General features: G+C 33.7%; 2 protein-coding genes across 2 annotated transcripts in view; one reads left to right on the top strand and one right to left on the bottom strand.

Annotated features, from left to right (window-relative positions):
- LOC141404301 (gonadotropin-releasing hormone receptor-like) overlaps positions 1 to 19,496 on the top strand; it is a 262,725-nt gene that overhangs the window by 228,428 nt on the left and 14,801 nt on the right. The window lies entirely within an intron of this gene.
- LOC141401835 (cubilin homolog) overlaps positions 1 to 19,496 on the bottom strand; it is a 30,472-nt gene that overhangs the window by 8,834 nt on the left and 2,142 nt on the right. The window contains exons 3-6 of the mRNA XM_073982355.1: positions 16,590 to 17,070; positions 16,376 to 16,533; positions 6,724 to 8,507; positions 449 to 2,831 (exon numbers count right to left, since the gene is read on the bottom strand). Of these exons, the coding sequence (XP_073838456.1) occupies positions 449 to 2,831; positions 6,724 to 8,507; positions 16,376 to 16,533; positions 16,590 to 17,070 (4,806 nt within the window). The remainder of the gene's footprint in view (positions 1 to 448; positions 2,832 to 6,723; positions 8,508 to 16,375; positions 16,534 to 16,589; positions 17,071 to 19,496) is intronic.

Below are 19,496 nucleotides of genomic sequence, written 5' to 3'. Positions count from 1 at the left end.
TGATAAGAACCAACTTCAACAGTTGGTCCGATCTCAATGGACGCATTGCGCGTCGACACCATCAACTTAGTCTTCCCGCCCTTGGATGTTGAAAAGATCACACGAAAGGCTGTATCCTTGCCTGAAACCTCTTTTGGTACAAAACTCTTCGGAGAGGTTCTTTCCTATTTCCGTCCGTCCGTCGGTCCCTATGCTCATTACAAATTCTAATGACATTTTAAGAAACAATTATGGACTAATGTGGTGTTCTATAATCTTTGAAAATGTTGCGATAATGAAAAGGAAACTGGTAAGCTAGCATCCAGGGATAATGAAGTAGGGTATACCCGACGGGCCTGTGGTGTCCGACTATGTATATGACTTACTTATTTGTGTTCTGATTTATATGGTATCTACCCTACTAGTTATAAACTACATATGTATACACTATGTACATATATGTACTTACCTCTCGCTCTCCCAAGGTATATTCTTCTACAATGCCACATATACTTTTCTCCATAGTTAGAATAATTTCAAAGCTAAGCTGTCCCACGTTAGAGGCTATGAAGTTTAACGCTGCCTCATTATATGAACTGATTAGCGTGGCATTGCTGGTACGACAGAATTTACCCATTGATGTCTTCGATTCAATACTATCGAAAATTTCCACAAAATTGCAATTAGTCGAATCGGCACTACATCGTCCCGACTCGCCAGTATGTGAACAATTCAGTGTTCCATTGTTGATTGCTAGCTTTTTAATGTCCACACGTATGCGATACCCCTTCGGAGCACTGATGCGATACAAACACATATACTCTTCACCAGAGTCGTTCAAGCGATAGTTACGTGCCAAATTAACTGGAGAGTTTCCAACGGTAAGCGAAATGCGTTCGTTGCAATTCCGAACGAAGACTATCAATGCCTCAAAACCCCTGGCTGAGGATGAGGCATCTGAGATGGCATTGATGACTGCTTCATTGTGATCTACAATAACAGTTGGGCCCGGCGATGTTAGATTACCCGTCAGTTGTATAACACGTTTCTCACGGAGTATGACACGTCCAGAATAGATACTCAGATGATCATAAAATGCCTCCGTCTCAAAATATTTAAAACGTACCACTATGGAATGATCCTCAGGTGCTGTGACATACCACACACAATTCATATTATCCGTATAACTATTCCGGCTTTCATGCTTCAATGGATAAATAGTGTAGGGACTTGTGGTTATATTATCACCACATGAGTCAAACCCATATTCAATCATATAGATCCCGATGTCGTTTGTGGTGGTGGTAAACCTTAGGTATTTGTAGGCTCTTTCTTCAAAATCGTTTTCACAGCGTCTATTACCAGGTAATTCTTTAGCTGAATTATCCTGCTTGTAGATGGTAAAACATATGCCCGAATTTTGAGTTCTCCTTGTATCCGTAAACCCTAGATACGAATTGTAAGAAGCTTCGGTAAGGGCGCGAACGCTAATCAACTTCTTGGTTTCATTACTTTGGAAAATATATTCACATTCCATACGTTGATTGCGATATCCCATTGGTTGTGGACTGCCTATACGCTGCACTGATGAACTGGTAACATTCACAATCAGCGAACAGTGACTGAGAACGAGAAAGGAAAATCCATCTGCCGTGACATTGGCATTCGTGCGGAATATCACTTGGATTTGAGAAGATCTTGCATTATAAACTGGTGGCGAATCTCGACCACAGTAGCGAACATCCGGAATCCAGACACCATCTTCCATACGTTGAATTTCCAAATAATCTCGAGTGCAATTTTCCGAATTTTCAATAAAGAAACGCCCATAAAATTTCACTTGAAGATATAACCATAAGCGGGTTTTGAAGATCCAGGAACATTCTTCATTATTGCGATACGTATGACGATCCACCTGCACAATAACGTATTCTTCAGTTATCACTGTCTCCGATCCACAGGTAATAGCTTTTTTTGCTTCAATATAAAATTGAGTGCTGGGGAAGGTATAATTCTCAGCTTGATATATCACCATTGTCTCACTATTTGTTAATTTGTAATCAACTGAGGCATTCTGAGTGTCGCGACAGAACTTAATCAGGGGATCGGAACGCCATCTCTGCTCCTTGATCATTATGAATTCACGATCACATGAATCGCTAAAACTGAAATTACCCACCAATCGGTATTCCATGCGTCCCACATTAAAGGGTCTGGTCAAAGACCACATACACATTATGGCTCCATAATTGAGTTCTCGTATTTCCGGCTGCTTCAGGGTTAAGCCATTTTTCACCACATAATTGCCGCCACAAGCGTGTCGACGATACGACATGGATAACCTTTGTATTTGCTGATTATCGGTCTGCATCAATATCCAATAGCCCAGTCTTTGTGTTTGTGGATACAGGACCTGGGTTAGGTTTTCTCTATAGTTTGCATTTACTTGATCATCATGAAAACTTAACAGTGGCGTTAGACCAGAAGTTGCTTGAGCATTAAGAAACTTGACCTCAAGTCGGCTTATGTTGAAAACAATTGTCTGGAAAAAATTTAATTTGACTTGGGCTTTGCAATAGTAGGGTTCCTTGAAATGTGGGTCCCAATTGCTTATCTCAATATGTCCCTCGGTTTTACTTTCATCAATATTCGGAGGACAGTAAGATACGCTATCGGAATAATAATGAGCTTGTAGACTTTTATATATAGACATCATCGCGGGTATGTGTACTTGAACAACCATTGTATTGTCGGTGGATTTTATTATCGTATTTGGGTCGTAGTTAATAACATTGAACGTTCGCAGCAACGATTGCATATCGTGATCATTATAAATGCGAAACTCAACGGATCTGAAATTAGATGAAAATATAATAATATGTTTATTAACTAATCTGGGAAGGCACAATGCATGTGTTTAAAATAAATGTTAAGGAGTCGAAAAGTCGAGAATGAATCGTTTTATAGAACTCATAATGATGTCGGTTCCATCTTACACTATCCCCATAATTTTGGCACACATTTAAAAAAACAGCAATAAATTGACTGAAGAAAAATAAGGCCGCAGGAGCGGATGTTTTTTTTTTCTTTGCCAGCGACTTTCGTAATTTGTTCCCATTTCTGATGTTATCGTAAATAGATGTGGCTCGCGCGGACGACTTAAACATGCTTCTGAATGTTACGCCTAACATCTTGGGGGTTACACCTAACATCAGTGGGTGCCTAATTTCAGCCATCCAGGTGGTGAATAGTGTGTTAGTAGATTTAGCGGCGGACATTTTCATATTCCCCTAAGGGACGTGGAATTTCAGAAAATCTACAGGTCTTCGACTTCTTATTTCTGAATTCCACAAACAATTGGGGCCCACACATATAGTTGATTATCCAATGGGAGGGAAGACTTTTCTATAGGTCATGTTATGGTTCATAACTGTTCGGTCGCACTGTCTGTTATAGTTCAGTTCTCGACTGATATGTGCGGATATGGCATCTAATGCTGTTGTGGTGCTGTACATTTTCCGGAATCCACGCGTCTAGAAACTTGTCTCCTTGTGACAAATACAGATCGGTTTGTACGATTTGCCTCTGCTTTGTCTGGCTTCAGAAGCTAAATCACCCTACTTACTTTCCATGCTTCTGGTGCAATATGGGTGACTAACGATAGATTGAGGACACTTGTTCATCCACTTGCTTAAGCTTTACCATTGAGATTCTGTGGAGGCCCAACGCTTTGGATGATTTTATGTTCCGGATGACATTTGCAACATCACTCATCGTATTGTGGTGTTACATCCTCTGCTAGGAGGGCTCTTATCCGGTATAGCACGCTCCTCTTCGCCGTATCACTCCCGAGGTGCTCCATAAACTGCCGGTAAAAATAACACACGCCGTGTGTAACAGTAAAGTAACATCATTTTTATCATCCTTCTTAGCCAGCTTCGAGAGTGCTTTAACCGTTGCCCACAATTACAATATCCTGTACCAATGTTGTATTGCTTCAGGTGATCTAGCCAATTTTTGCGCTTATGCTCTCCTACTAGTCTGTTGACTTCAATAGTAGGGTATTACATCAACAGGTATGTTACGAGCGGCTGCAGGTGTAATGATGGTCCGGAAAGTTCTCTCTGCTACCCGAGAATCTGAGGGAATGAACAGCTGTCTGAAGCAGTGATTGATAAATTATCTTAAACCTTGCCAACCAGCTTTTCCATGGTTCACAAAAGTACGACGGTCGAGGTTATGAAGTCGGGTGATCTTTTAACGGATACGATGATTGGAAGAGAATCTGAACCAAGTGCAATGACGGGTTAAACCTTGCCAACCAGCTTTTCCATGGTTCACAAAAGTACGACGGTCGAGGTTATGAAGTCGGGTGATCTTTTAACGGATACGATGATTGGAAGAGAATCTGAACTAAGTGAAATGACGGGTTGCCAGGACACGTAATTTATCAGGGCGGGTTATTGTCTGACTATGGCAATCTCCTCTTATCAATTTGTTCGGCCAGCGCTATAGCCATCTGATAATTGCCAACAGCACCAGGCGGTTATTACCTTCCAAAAGCGAATTCATGCCGGTTATGTGATGCAGGGCACAACATTTCATCGGTCGATCCACACTTTTCGATTCCATGTATAGATCGCAAGAGTCAACCTCAGACTTGGCAAGTCCTCTTCCTGCGCTTTTTGTACGATCCTTCCGCAAAACGTTATAACCATCACAGATGGCTGTGAAATTGTTTCCTGGATCGCGGCGACCATGAAGTCTACTTTGGGCTCATAAAGTCTACAACTTATTACGTTGCAATTCCATTGCGGGAAGGATGCGATTTCGGGCACTGAACCGCAATACACAGAAAAAAAATTGTAGCCATTTGATAAAGAAATTCAAAGATTCAATCAAATATTTACCGATTTTCCGGCGATCAAAAAAATTGTCATATTGACAAAATTCGATAAAATTATTTGATCATATTTAAATTTCAATAAATTATTTGTTTGAAATCGTTTATCGATCGCTTTCTAGTAACATTTTCATGTTTGATAAACATTTTCCCAATATATTCGTAATATTTTATCGCCATTCGACAAAATTATGGTGATAAAGCTTTTAATCAAAATTTTAGGGGTGGCTTTTTTTCTGTTTATTTGATCCTAGATGCTGCGTTTTTTCTTTGATGGGGAGACTGCGGGGATGTATCATATGCCGACGACGAAGTTGGAGACACAAAATAATCTTGCTGGGAGATGATCACAGTAGTCCTGCAGCTCACCGATGATGGCATATGGTGGATGCAGAAAAGGCACACGGAACAGATCCATAGTTTATATCCAATTCGGTATATATTGCCTCTCCCATGGTTAAACAAATATAGTATGACAAACACATAATTGTTGAGGTGATGGCATCTCGTCGAAGATTCCTCCGAGTCAATCCGATGCATAGAACCGACCGTCGTGTGATTTGATCGTAATTTTTATCGGCTATTTACTTTGCTGCAGTTAGTTAATGCTCATCGAATCGATCGTACATCCTACACACTCGATGAATGACGATTGTTGTTGATTGGGAGGGACGAAACTAATAGCAACATCGGGTTCAGCGGTTTAATGTTGATCGGGAACGTGTTGATTGATTATTCGGTTGACGACGACATGATGGAGTTTGGGGACTCGCCTGATGATGATCGGGAGATACGTTTTCAAAGACTTGTAGACTCATATAAACTACTAGGTACATCTAATACCAAATTTCAGCCATTTCGGTGGGATACTAAGGCCAAAAATGCCAGAATACCGTAAATCGGAAGGTACCGATCTATGGGGGCCAGCCATTTCGGTGGGATATTGAGATCACAACCTTCAACCGTTCTATGAGCGAATGAAGGCGAATTTCAGGTGGAAAGTTTTGTACCCCCAATAAAGAGTAAATACCATATTGCAGCCATTTCGGTGGTATATTGAGACCACAACCTTCAAAATATCAAAAATCGGGAGGTACCGTTCTATGGGGGCTATATGAAGGACCTATGTATACCGAAAAATTTCATGTGGAGAGTTTTGTACCCCCAACGAAGACTAAATACCAAATTTCAGCCATTTCGATGGGATATTGAGATCACAACCTTTAAAATACCGAAATTAGAATACCGACCGTCCTATGGGGGCTATATTAAATACAACCAATCAAATGGGACTAATACCTTCAACATACTTTAAAGTGACGCGTAATTTTTATGGGAAGTTATGGGGGTGGGGGCTATACCAAGACGTGGACCTATATAAACATTTTTTGGTAGAAATAATTGTTAGCCTCTGAAAGCACAAAATACGAAATTACAACCAATTCGATGATCAAATGGGACAAATATCTTCAAAATTCCTTAAAACGTCGAGGCGTCACGCGTCCATTTGTATGGTGGCTATACCAAAACATGGACCTATATAGCCCATTTTCAATACCAAAAGTTCTACTACCTTCAATAGATTTTACCAAATTTTTATCCACCTACTTCAATCCGTTCGGACGCTAAAGTGTTTTCCACAGACGGAATAGACGCTGATCAAGAATATATATAGTTTGTGGGGTCTAAAATGATTATTTCGATGAGTTACAAAGGGAATGACAAACTTAATATACCCCCCATAGTAGGGTGGATGCTATAAAAATTATATGTTGCAGTGAAATTACCGCCTTTATTTGTGTATATTTATTTATGTATATAAAATATATTGTTTTACTTACTTGCTTGCGTTGGGCATTATTATATCGCCGATATTTAGAAATTCCATACGTACACTCAAACCCTTAGGTACAGTTATTTTCAAACGGCAATGGCTGGAGTACTGTGATCTTATGGGAAAATGTAATGTTATTGGTCCTGATTCACCTTCAAACTCCCTATGACATTGGCCACCGAAACGATTATATTTTATTTGGAATCCACGATATTGTGAAGTTTTGGCAAATGTTCGAAATCTGATGATGACCTTATTCACATTCAAATCGAATTGGGAACCTATTGTGGTGTTGCCATAAATAAATATCGAGGGTATAACATCAGCGTCATTATCCGTGGTAAGTATAGGCATCACTTCTAAATGATCCATGGTTTGTGGTGTGTTTTGACTGTAGGGCAAACTAATGTCCTGAACAATTAAGCGTAGTCTATAAGGTGTTGGTATGTTAACAACATAATCACACTGGCTATGGGAGGGATATCCACTGGGATGAGGATAACCGGGCGATGTTATTATATCAGTGTAGCGCGTAAATAATCCACAACATTTACCAATGGAAAGTTGCACCTTAAAACCTGATCTGGGTTCGCTGACATGTGTCACATAGTGGATATATAACATATTTTGTGTGGTTTTCAGTAGAGGTGGCATGCGATTATATTTTCCCAAACTTTTGGCCAATGCAGTGGCACCATCAAACAGTTCTACATACTCTTGGTCAAAGTATTTGGTGTTCATGTCAAAACCAGGTAGGAATTTTATGTCGATCAATTCTCCACGCGGGGCCACTATTCTCCACTCACATTCGGAATGTGGTTGTGGGACATTGGGATAATTCGGTGTGCTAATATTAATAGCGGGAGCTTCTGGTATCAAACGATACTCTTCGTTACATTCGGAATACTCACGATAGGTTAGATTCCAACGTTTTGGTGACCCGTCCCGCCATAAGCTGTATTTTACTATGAGATAATTGCTGCTGGAGTTTAATTGAAGTTGCGTAACATTTTGAGTATTACAAATTTTACCGGGCGGTAACAGCGGTGCATTCTCATCAAATCCATCATATAACAGGGCATAATTTTTACAATCCCAAGGATTATTAGGTATGGAAGAAGCAAAATCTAATTGTAGAAGTATTCGCTTGCCGGGTCGAACGATTATGCGCCACAAGCAACTCCTTTCGCGCATGATTTTATCACCCTCTATAAACCCCACAGATTGGGTTAAATTCGAACCACATGCTGTTCCAATTCTGGCAGCAAATCCCATACGACTACCCGATGCATCTGTAACAAGATTCAATTTTAGATTTGGTTTACCAGCATAAACGTGATAGGGCTCAGATTGGGTTTTGGGACTATCACAAAGTTTGGCCTCTTCTCGCCATTGCAGCAAATCGCTGGTCGATGATATTTTTAAGTAATCTGCAGTACAACGATCCGTCACTTCCAGCTTAACTAGGTATATCTCGCCTACCACATGATCGGTTTTTAAGAAAGGTTTAAAAATCCAATCACAATCCAGATTATTTTTATATCCGGAAGGAAAGCCGGGAGAATAAATATTTTCAGTGGCATAGGGTTTTATTATACTTTCAACATGACACTTTGATGTTGTTGTATTTGTGTTGACAACTTTTGTGTTGCTCACATTCCACGACAATTGAAAATAGTTGGGAATTTCGATGTCTGTTTCGAAATATACCACATTTGAACTGGATACAAAGTACCAAGGCGAAGATGATATTTCTACGGGAAGTGCTGTATTGTCATAGCCATCATATAACTGGTAGAATAAGGGAGAGAGAAAATATATATTTTAATGACAAAGAGAGAGAGAGAGTGGGCTACACTGAAGCTCAAAACAGAATAAACTTTCAAACGCGGATCAAGGCAAATTGATGCAATTATATATTTGCTGTCCAAACAAATTTTTGTTACAAAAAAGAAATACATATTTCTTTAATATCCCGTTGGAGTTGAGCTTAATGATCGAACATTTTGCAATTGAAAATGGAAAGGCGAAGAGATCGCCACACAACCATCAAATTATGCGACCTGTTTCGCTGTAAGATACGCAGCTCATCAGGTATATCGGCTGTGGAGGTTGCTTCTCTGGCAATACTTCGAAACTTATACTTATACCGATGTTGTTGTAATATTTGATCTGTTCCAGAACTGTAAGAATCTACAAATTTTTACTATTTTTTCGAAAACAAAAATTGTTTTCGGAGTAAAAATTTGTAGATTGTTATAGGTACTGGAACAGGCATGTTGTAATAATAATAATAATAATAATAATAATAATAATAATAATAATAATAATAATAATATAATAATAATAATAATAATAATAATAATAATAATAATAATAATAATAATAATAATAATAATAATAATAATAATAATAATAATAATAATAATAATAATAATAATAATAATAATAATAATAATAATAATAATAATAATAATAATAATAATAATAATAATAATAATAATAATAATAATAATAATAATAATAATAATAATAATAATAATAATAATAAATAATAATAATAATAATAATAATAATAATAATAATAATAATAATAATAATAATAATAAATAATAATAATAATAATAATAATAATAATAATAATAATAATAATAATAATAATAATAATAATAATAATAATAATAATAATAATAATATAATAATAATAATAATAATAATAATAATAATAATAATAATAATAATAATAATAATAATAATAATAATAATAATAATAATAATAATAATAATAATAATAATAATAATAATAATAATAATAATAATAATAATAATAATAATAATAATAATAATAATAATAATAATAATAATAATAATAATAATAATAATAATAATAATAATAATAATAATAATAATAATAATAATAATAATAATAATAATAATAATAATAATAATAATAATAATAATAAATAATAATAATAATAATAATAATAATAATAATAATAATAATAATAATAATAATAATAATAATAATAATAATAATAATAATAATAATAATAATAATAATAATAATAATAATAATAATAATAATAAAATAATAATAATAATAATAATAATAATAATAATAATAATAATAATAATAATAATAATAATAATAATAATAATAATAATAATAATAATAATAATAATAATAATAATAATAATAATAATAATAATAATAATAATAATAATAATAATAATAATAATAATAATAATAATAATAATAATAATAATAATAATAATAATAATAATAATAATAATAATAATAATAATAATAATAATAATAATAATAATAATAATAATAATAATAATAATAATAGTAATAATAATAATAATAATAATAATAATAATAATAATAATAATAATAATAATAATAATAATAATAATAATAATAATAGTAATAATAATAATAATAATAATAACAATAATAATAATAATAATAATAATAATAATAATAATAATAATAATAATAATAATAATAATAATAATAATAATAATAATAATAATAATAATAATAATAATAATAAATAATAATAATAATAATAATAATAATAATAATAATAATAATAATAATAATAATAATAATAATAATAATAATAATAATAATAATAATAATAATAATAATAATAATAATAATAATAATAATAATAATAATAATAATAATAATAATAATAATAATAATAATAATAATAATAATAATAATAATAATAATAATAATAATAATAATAATAATAATAATAATAATAATAATAATAATAATAATAATAATAATAATAATAATAATAATAATAATAATAATAATAATAATAATAGTAATAATAATAATAATAATAATAATAATAATAATAATAATAATAATAATAATAATAATAATAATAATAATAATAATAATAATAATAATAATAATAATAATAATAATAATAATAATAATAATAATAATAATAATAATAATAATAATAATAATAATAATAATAATAATAATAATAATAATAATAATAGTAATAATAATAATAATAATAATAACAATAATAATAATAATAATAATAATAATAATAATAATAATAATAATAATAATAATAATAATAATAATAATAATAATAATAATAATAATAATAATATAATAATAATAATAATAATAATAATAATAATAATAATAATAATAATAATAATAATAATAATAATAATAATAATAATAATAATAATAATAATAATATTAATAATAATAATAATAATAATAATAATAATAATAATAATAATAATAATAATAATAATAATAATAATAATAATAATAATAATAATAATAATAATAATAATAATAATAATAATAATAATAATAATAATAATGTTTGTCATGTAGTTGCTGTTTATCAACGCGTAACGCAAAACATAAACCGAGCGTTTATTCTGTTTTCAGCTTAATTAGAAGACAATACTTTTTTTAATGTTACAACTAGTAAAAGAGGTAACATTGGGAGTTTTGCTACTTTTTGGAATACCGGAACGGGAATAGTACTATTTTGCAGGTTTTGATACTCAACTAATATCATAATCAGGGCTATCATGAATAAAAATTCCGTACGGAATTTGTTCCCTTTCCCCAATTTCACAATTTTTATTTCAATATCTATGCCTAAAAAGGGAATAATTTTTTGGATTCGACGAACATTTTCCATAATTAAATGATCCTAGAAGTATTTAATACTACTTTTGTAAGCAACTGTAAATTACTAATTATACCATATGATACTAGATGTTGTTCTCGCTTCTCATAAACGTACATAAGCGGAGTGAAACTCAAATTTAATCACTTTGCAATCGACATTTGAGCTATTGATACGTATTAGAAAGCAAAAGTCGATTTTACGATCTTTTGATTTTTATAGCTTTGTTCCTTTACGTTTTTCTCACTCTTTTAAAAATTGCTTCCAGTTTTGCCACTTTTCGGGGTTAAGGAACGCTTTGCAGGCTAAAAATGGTAACAAATGGTTAAAATGGTAACCTCAGGTAAGTAAAGGAACACAGCTTATTTAGACCTCAAATATCGATCTTTTGATTTTTAGTTAAAACCCAAAAATCGATCTTATGATTTGTACTTAGTTCTCAAAAATCGACTCACCGATAATACGGTTTTATTACCAACAGATTTTTAGACTTTTAGCGTTATTATAATTGGTTTGTTCCTTTACTTTTAAAACTGGTAAAACCGGCAAAAGTAGTAAAAGTTGTAAACTGCTCCCATATGAATTGTATGGTGTCTGAACGCTTTTTGACTAAAAAGTGGTAAAGCTTGAAGATTCTTGCACGTAAAGGAACAGAGTTTTCACTTTGTTTTTCTTGTCGCGGTCATACTTACAGTAACTGTGTTCCTTTACTTGCAAGAATCTTCAAGCAAGAATCGAAAAGCGTTCCTTAACTTCAGACACCATACAATTTATATGGAAAGAGTTTACAACTTTTACTCTTTCACCGGTTTTACCATCATGTGAAATCAAAAATCGATTTCGATTTTTTGACTTTTCAAATCAAAAAGTCGACGTATCGATTAATCGAAAGTCGACATGGGCATCCCTATTTTGTTGATGATGAAATATTGGAACAATAAAAAAGTAAATAAAAAACAAAACAAAAATTGTTTTTTAATTACTCTGACCTAAAGCCAAACAAAAAAGCATAAGTTTAAACAGTCCAAAGGTCAACAAAAAAATAAGCAATTTGTACAAAATTTTACAAAATGCTGTTCTATAACAAACTTGTTCAGTAAAAGAGAACTGAGAAGTATTGCAAGTAGTTGGAAGAAGCTGCAAATACTTTTTACTTGTGAAGTTATCGAAAGCACGGAACATCAAATTCAAAAAACTAATTGTAAGGATTTTATAATAAATAAAGCATTGTTTAAATAATTTTCTAAAATTATAACAAGTGTTTTATTAAAATCCTAAACGTATGTATGTGTTAGTAAATCAGGGTTGTATTTTAAGAAAAATGTTCATGTAACTTTTGTTAATAATACGTAAACCATTTGAGATACTTTAAACATTTTATTATCCCCCAGGTCAATATCTTTCAATGCAGGCAAAAATAATTAGAATCGTCCATGGCATCGCTGACGAGGAAGTATGACCCGATGACGCTGCAAACCGCACCAGTTATTATGCCCTCAGCATTTATGCTATTTATGCAAAATGTGCCTCATCGAAATAATGGCTTTGAACCCAAGTATGTTTGGACGAAATCCGTTTCAGACAATTTGGAGTTGATTTAGCCACGTCCTCGAATGAATCAACCGATTCGGTCCAAAATTTGGCTTTCGTAATATTTTGTCCAAGCTTAGTTTAAGTTCGAAGATGGGTTATATCGGTCTACTCCTTCCGGTACCTCCCCCATAAAAATTAAAAAATGTTCGGGAAAGGAAGTAACCGATTTTGTCCAAACTTTGCATTTTTTCCGTTCGATAATGGGCAATATCGGTCCACAATTACCGGTATTTCCACCCAATGTTTAAACAATTTCACTAAAATGTATGCACGATATCTCTTGAACGGGGCAAGCAATTTGGTCCAAACTTTGGATCTCCTAATATTTTGTCAAATTTAGTTAACTTCTAAAATTACCTATAATGATCCTCTCCTTAGGTTACCTCCCCCACAAAAGTTCAAAATTTTTGTCTCAGTGCAGTTTAGGGTCAGTCCGAAGATTCTTTGGAAATGTACACCAACGCTGTACACCAACAGCGCGCTGTTCGTTGTGGTCTTGTTTACAGCGATATTATGTTATCCGTGGACAAGTTCATGCTTGCTGACATGGTCCAAAAGTTATACGATGACCCACTGAAATTACTAGTGGGCGCAATATCTTTCGAAAAGATGTGACTCCCAAAATAAGATCCACTTCCATAATGGCACAGAGTGTGTGTGACTACAAATCCCGGGGTTACGTTTTCAACGTTCACCATCAGCATGGCGGTGCACATGTAAGCGTTTAAACAATCCTTGACGTTCGTACGTGTCGCATAGTGTGTTCGGCTACAAATCAGAAGTTAGCATCATCAAATCCAGCAGAATAAAATAAAATGAAAATATGAAGTGTGTTAAAATTGAAAACAAATTCCACCTCAACTGTTCTAAAATAGAAATTTTTTAGCTTATTTTTATACCCTCCACCATAGGATGGGGGTATATTAAGTTCGTCACTACGTTTGTAACTACTCGAAATAATCATTGTAGACCCCACAAACTATATATATTCTTGATCAGCGTGCAATTCTACATCGATATAGCCATGTCCGTCCGTCTGTCCGTCTGTGGAAATCATTTTAGCGTCCGAACGGATTGACGTTGGTGGATGAAATTTTTGGGCCTCATTATCACACCGAGATGGCTGAAATTTGGTATTAAGTCTTCGTTGGAGGTATAAAACTTTCCCCCAGAAATTTGTAGGTATAGGTCCACGCCATCATATAGCCCCCATAGAACGGTACCTTCCGATTTTCGGTATTTTGAAGGTTGTGGCCACATTAATCCACCGAAATGGCTGACATTTGTGGTGGAGGGTATAAAAAGTTCGGCCCGACCGAACTTAACGCTTTTCCTACTTGTTTAACTTTTAGTGGCCACAGAATTATTCTAGTGGTCACAGAATAACTAATAAATCAGCGCGACATGCCCTTGTTAAAATAATGGGGTGACTACCAAAAAGTACTATAAAAAGTCATTATTTAGTAAGGATTTTTTTTGCTGGGAAGTGTTGATTTATTTTCACCGATTAAGTCAAAAATGAGCTTTGGAGTTAAAGCTCTTAAGGTTGCGGTCACAGACTCCGGATGTCGGTTTTAAATGTTTATTACTTTTATACGTTGTTTGTTCGTTTACTTTACCATGATGAAAATGTTGAGTTCGCTGAATAAATTGACAGTGATAGTTCGAAGATTAGTGTGAGAATGCGTTCACAAATCAAAGGTTTGAAGTCCCTATTGGAAACAACGTTAGGATATATCTGAGACAAGTCTTTCGCGTCATTTTCCGGGTTTCATTGTGCAATGAGAGGCGATCCGTTCTTATCAAGCAATTATTTACGCAATAAATTGTTTGTTTTTTCTGTAGTGCGATTCTGTAACTCCTTAACGACAGAATTAACGACGAATGTCGGTAGTTAACGATAATTTTCGGTAAGTGCTATTCTGTAACCAAATTTAACAATTTTTGTCGGTAAATTTTGTCGTTAATTACCGAAAATTATTGTTAAGTTAACAACCAAAAAAAAGTAGTTGTTAAGTCTTAACGACAGTAAATTATTGCAATATTTTGCTGAATTCTTTTAACAACGGCGTTTTGTATGAACATATGCTATGTCAATAAAGACGGTACACAAGGTAAATTCCGCCTTATTGAGAAAAAACTTTTTAAGGCATTTACATAAGGGTTAACTATGTAGGATAACAGGGGGAAGCTTCGCCACTGTTGTGCTTTCGCCGGCGCCGATTTTATTTAAGCTGCATAAAGATCACCAAAGAGAAAGTTGTAGATCTTCGATTAACTCATAACTTTCCCTTGGAAGATCTACATGTAGCATCAATTGAATCGGCGAAGGCGCAACATTGGCGAAGCTGCCCCATGCTACTACCCTACGTATGAAGACTGCGCTAACCTTTGTTTTACTTATTAAAGAGGAAAAACGTTAGCTAATGCTTCAAAAGAACTCAAGTGTGTTACTGCTATGTAAGACCTATACCAATGTCCTTAACACTATCTTTCTAGGAGGCGCGTGACGTGAATAAAATAGTACGTGACACGTGAAGAGTATTACTATAACCTACTTTGTTCTGTGGTAATCTCATAGATTTAAACCCAGCATCACTAACAATCAGAATGCTAAACATGGCGTATAAGCTTGGATTTTCGAACTTTTCATACTCTCCGCTATGAGAAATTTCTTTTAATGTGGGCGTGAATTGAATATGTGAATATATAAACTCAAATGACGGTAACGTGGATCCACGATCACTGAAGGGGCTTAAGTCATGTCAAATATCACAGCTGAATTTTGATACAGAGCGCCACAACCCAAAATATGATCCCAACTTTTAAATAAAAAATACAACTGCGCTTTTAAAAAGATTAATGGTGGTTTTATCACTTTTATTACTTTTAAATCACACACACAATAAAAACATCTTAAGAAATGCTTCATTACTGGCATCCGTAGCCATCCAAAAGACACACATTTGAGCCACATTCCTTCAAAAGTCTGAATTGTTTCCTTCTTAAACGCTTCATGTTTTGTATTCGCGACGAAATAATGTTTTCAGCTTCAAAATATATTTTAATTAATATTAAAATATAATATTTGACATTTCCTTCCAATCGATATTCGTCGGTATGAGTTAACGATTTCTACAATCGGTAACATAAAGTTACAGAATAGGACATTCGTTAACTCAACCGAATATTTTCGTTAACTACCGATGTCGGTTCGTTATTAAAAAAAGTTACAGAATCGCACTACTGAAACCTATTACAGAACCTTCCATAGAATAATATACGATCCTAATCGAACTCGAATAATATACGACGACACTAATCGAATTATCAATGAAAATGTATTAAAATTTTATAGTTAAATTTTCCTACCTTCAAACCATCACGATAGTGATTAAAGTATAATCCCACATACTGTTGTCGCGGTATCATAATTCGCCAGGCATACGGCTCATCGGCATTGCTTAGTAATGAAATAGGTGGGGATTCTATAAAGCCGCTTGTTTCATTTATAAACTCACTTAAATGTGCTGAAAAATAGAATTCGTAATTATTTGTTTGGAAAATCGCCAAAAATCGTCCTTACCATAACTCCATTTCAACTTAAAACCTTTACCGCTGCTGGCCTCTGAACTACGAAATACCAAGCTCATGGTATCGTGTGATTTTATTACATTTTCAGGTATCACATTACCGCAATATATCCCTATTGTCTTGTAATTAGACCATCTGCGCACTTCCAAATAGTCTGTATGGCAATGTTCACTCTTTGGCATATCAAGATCTTCAAATTCGAGTTGCAAAGTATTACCAAATGTAACTTTTATTGTCCAGGTACATTCAACATTGGCAGGATATGACGAAGGATAAGAAGGTGATGTTAATGCTCCACGTGCTGCAGTTATATCTCCACCGCATGCATGCTGTTCAGTTGAAAATTTTGCACGGAAGTTGATTCGCCAAGCAGTCAAATAAAGTTGCTTTGTTTCGAACACCATATTTGATTGGAAATTCTCACAAATATTACCGTTGCTATCTACGTTATTATCTGCAAGTCTTCTCAATATCTATAAAAGTTAATGTTATAAATTAACAGCTTCCATAAGCAACAAAACCACACCCCCCAATTAAAAGAATAAACGAACAAACTAGTTCAACTGAACTTTTCATTGAAAATAGCGTAAGAACTGTATCATTCGATATAGTACATTATAGTTCACAAAGCACAGACCGAATGATTGAAGAACGATCAACGGGGAAGGATTCAGTACATTATTCAAGTATACATAATGTGACGCCGTCATCTGAATTAACTGGCATGCGATACAATTAACAATGCAGAGCCGGAGAACGATAGAACGAGAAGACAGCTGATCGGCAGAGCGTATTGATGAACGATTAAACCATGGAACTAAAACAGTCCTGCTCAGAACGGTGTATTTTTTCACATAAAATAGAAAAAACACCGTTTAAGAGAAATTAGGAAAGAATTATTTTTGTAAGTTATCCTCAAAAATGATTCCCCTAATTAAGCAATTAAGCAATTTTCGAGATGCAATCGTCGACACGGATTACTACACGATTACTAAACGTATCAAAAAGTACAAACAGACCTAACACGGATGTGATCTAACGGATATCTAAAATCGCAGTGACAACGTATTACCCACTCCATGTAATCACCCGCAAAATTCAACTTGGGTACAATTGGCCTCCATCAAGGATTCCATGGTACGACAACAATAAATACGCTGAAAAATAATAAGGCCGCAGGAGCCGATAGTTTAGCAGGCGAGTTGTGCAAGAGCAGAGACGATACACTGATAAGGTATATATAAGGTATGATTACTATCATATTGATCTTATAAGGAATTTCGATCTCTGCCAAAGATGCAATACCGATCCAATAACATTCTATAAGGCCGCTATAACATATATAATAAAAAATAGAAAATGAAAATGGAAAATAGAAAATGAGAAAAAAAATAGTCAAAAACTATGACATCAAGTCCTAGATTGGAATCCTCAAGGTAGCAGAAAAAGTAAGACCTACAAACTCTTGGAAAATAACTCTTATGAAGGAATTAGAATCCAGCCGAAAATCATGGATCGAAATAAAAGCAATGGCGAATGACAGATCATTCTGAGGGCTGTTTCAGAGTTTTGAATGCGTTATATTTACATTTTGATTCAAATTTGTTCTATTTTAGATGATGTTAAAAACGTATTTATTTTTTTTTCTGAAACAAATTTTGGAACGACCTTATTATTCAATATTTATCTTTAACAATTAATTTTCAACAATGTTGTTTTTCTACATTTTTTAGTTGTTGTAATTCATTGTCCCAATTTACATTGGGCGAGTTTACTTGCGGCAATTGTCATTTTGTAGGAGAGAGAGGTGAGGCATATGGTAACCCTTTGCCTCTCAGCACCCTCTCTCACCTACAAACTGACAATTGCCGCAAGTAAACTCGCCTAATGTAAATTGGGACTAAGCTCTGTTCCAGAACTAACAAGTGAGCCATGGCTATAGTCGGGTCGGGGCCGACTATGTGATACCCTACACCACTACCCCTGTTCATAAGCTTTTGACTAATAAAATTCAAAATATTAAAATTGGGATAGCTTAGCGCCTTTGCTCTGAATGTCTTCATTAACACAGGTCAATTTTTTTGAAACGCATTTAAGTACATCGACAGTACAACCCAAATAAAAAATGGAAAATTGGGATATATGCCAACCATCAATAGGCTTCTTTCTCTGTTAGACCCCGTCAACCCCCAAAATTTCGTAAGGATCCGATCAAAATTTCGTAGTGTGATTGCACAAAAATGGAAAAAGGGATGCATTACCGACTATTGCGATATCTCTGTTGTTTGACCACCTATGGCAACCTACTTCACATCGTTGTAAAGGTGATATTTTCTACTTTCCTTGCCAGGTTTTGCTTTCGATATACCTCATACAGAAGGGAGATATAACCTTTGAAATAAAACGTTGGTCTTTTTTCCAAATATTTTTTTGTCACATTCCGACCCCTAAATAATATCCGACCATTCTCAAAAATCAAAAGGTGGGACCCCCAATAACACCAAAAATTTCGTGACGATCCAATTAAAATTGCGACCTGTAGCGTGATTTCCAAAAACGTGGAAAAATGGGATGTATTACCGACTATTGCGATATCTCTATTATTTAACCACCTACGCTTACCTACTTTGCACAATTTTAAAGATGGGATTTTCTACTTTCTTAGTCAGGCTTTGCTTTTAGAAGGTCTCCCAACCAAGGGTGTGATATCCGTCATTATAATTAAAATCGCAAAAATAAAAAGTTGGGTTCTATTAGCGGCTATTGCGATATATTCGTTGTTTGATCACCTACGAGAACCTAATTTACATCATTAGAAAATCGATATTTTCTACTTTCATGGCTAGGTTCTGCTTTTGGTATACCCCATATTGGAGCTGAGATATTAGGAAAAAAACAT

Source organism: Musca autumnalis, unplaced genomic scaffold (assembly GCF_047663935.1).
Source record: "Musca autumnalis isolate F117 unplaced genomic scaffold, ASM4766393v1 scaffold_4, whole genome shotgun sequence".
Taxonomy (NCBI): Eukaryota; Metazoa; Arthropoda; class Insecta; order Diptera; family Muscidae; genus Musca; species Musca autumnalis.
Note: the sequence above shows the minus strand (reverse complement) of the source record. Positions and strands in the feature narration are given on the sequence as shown.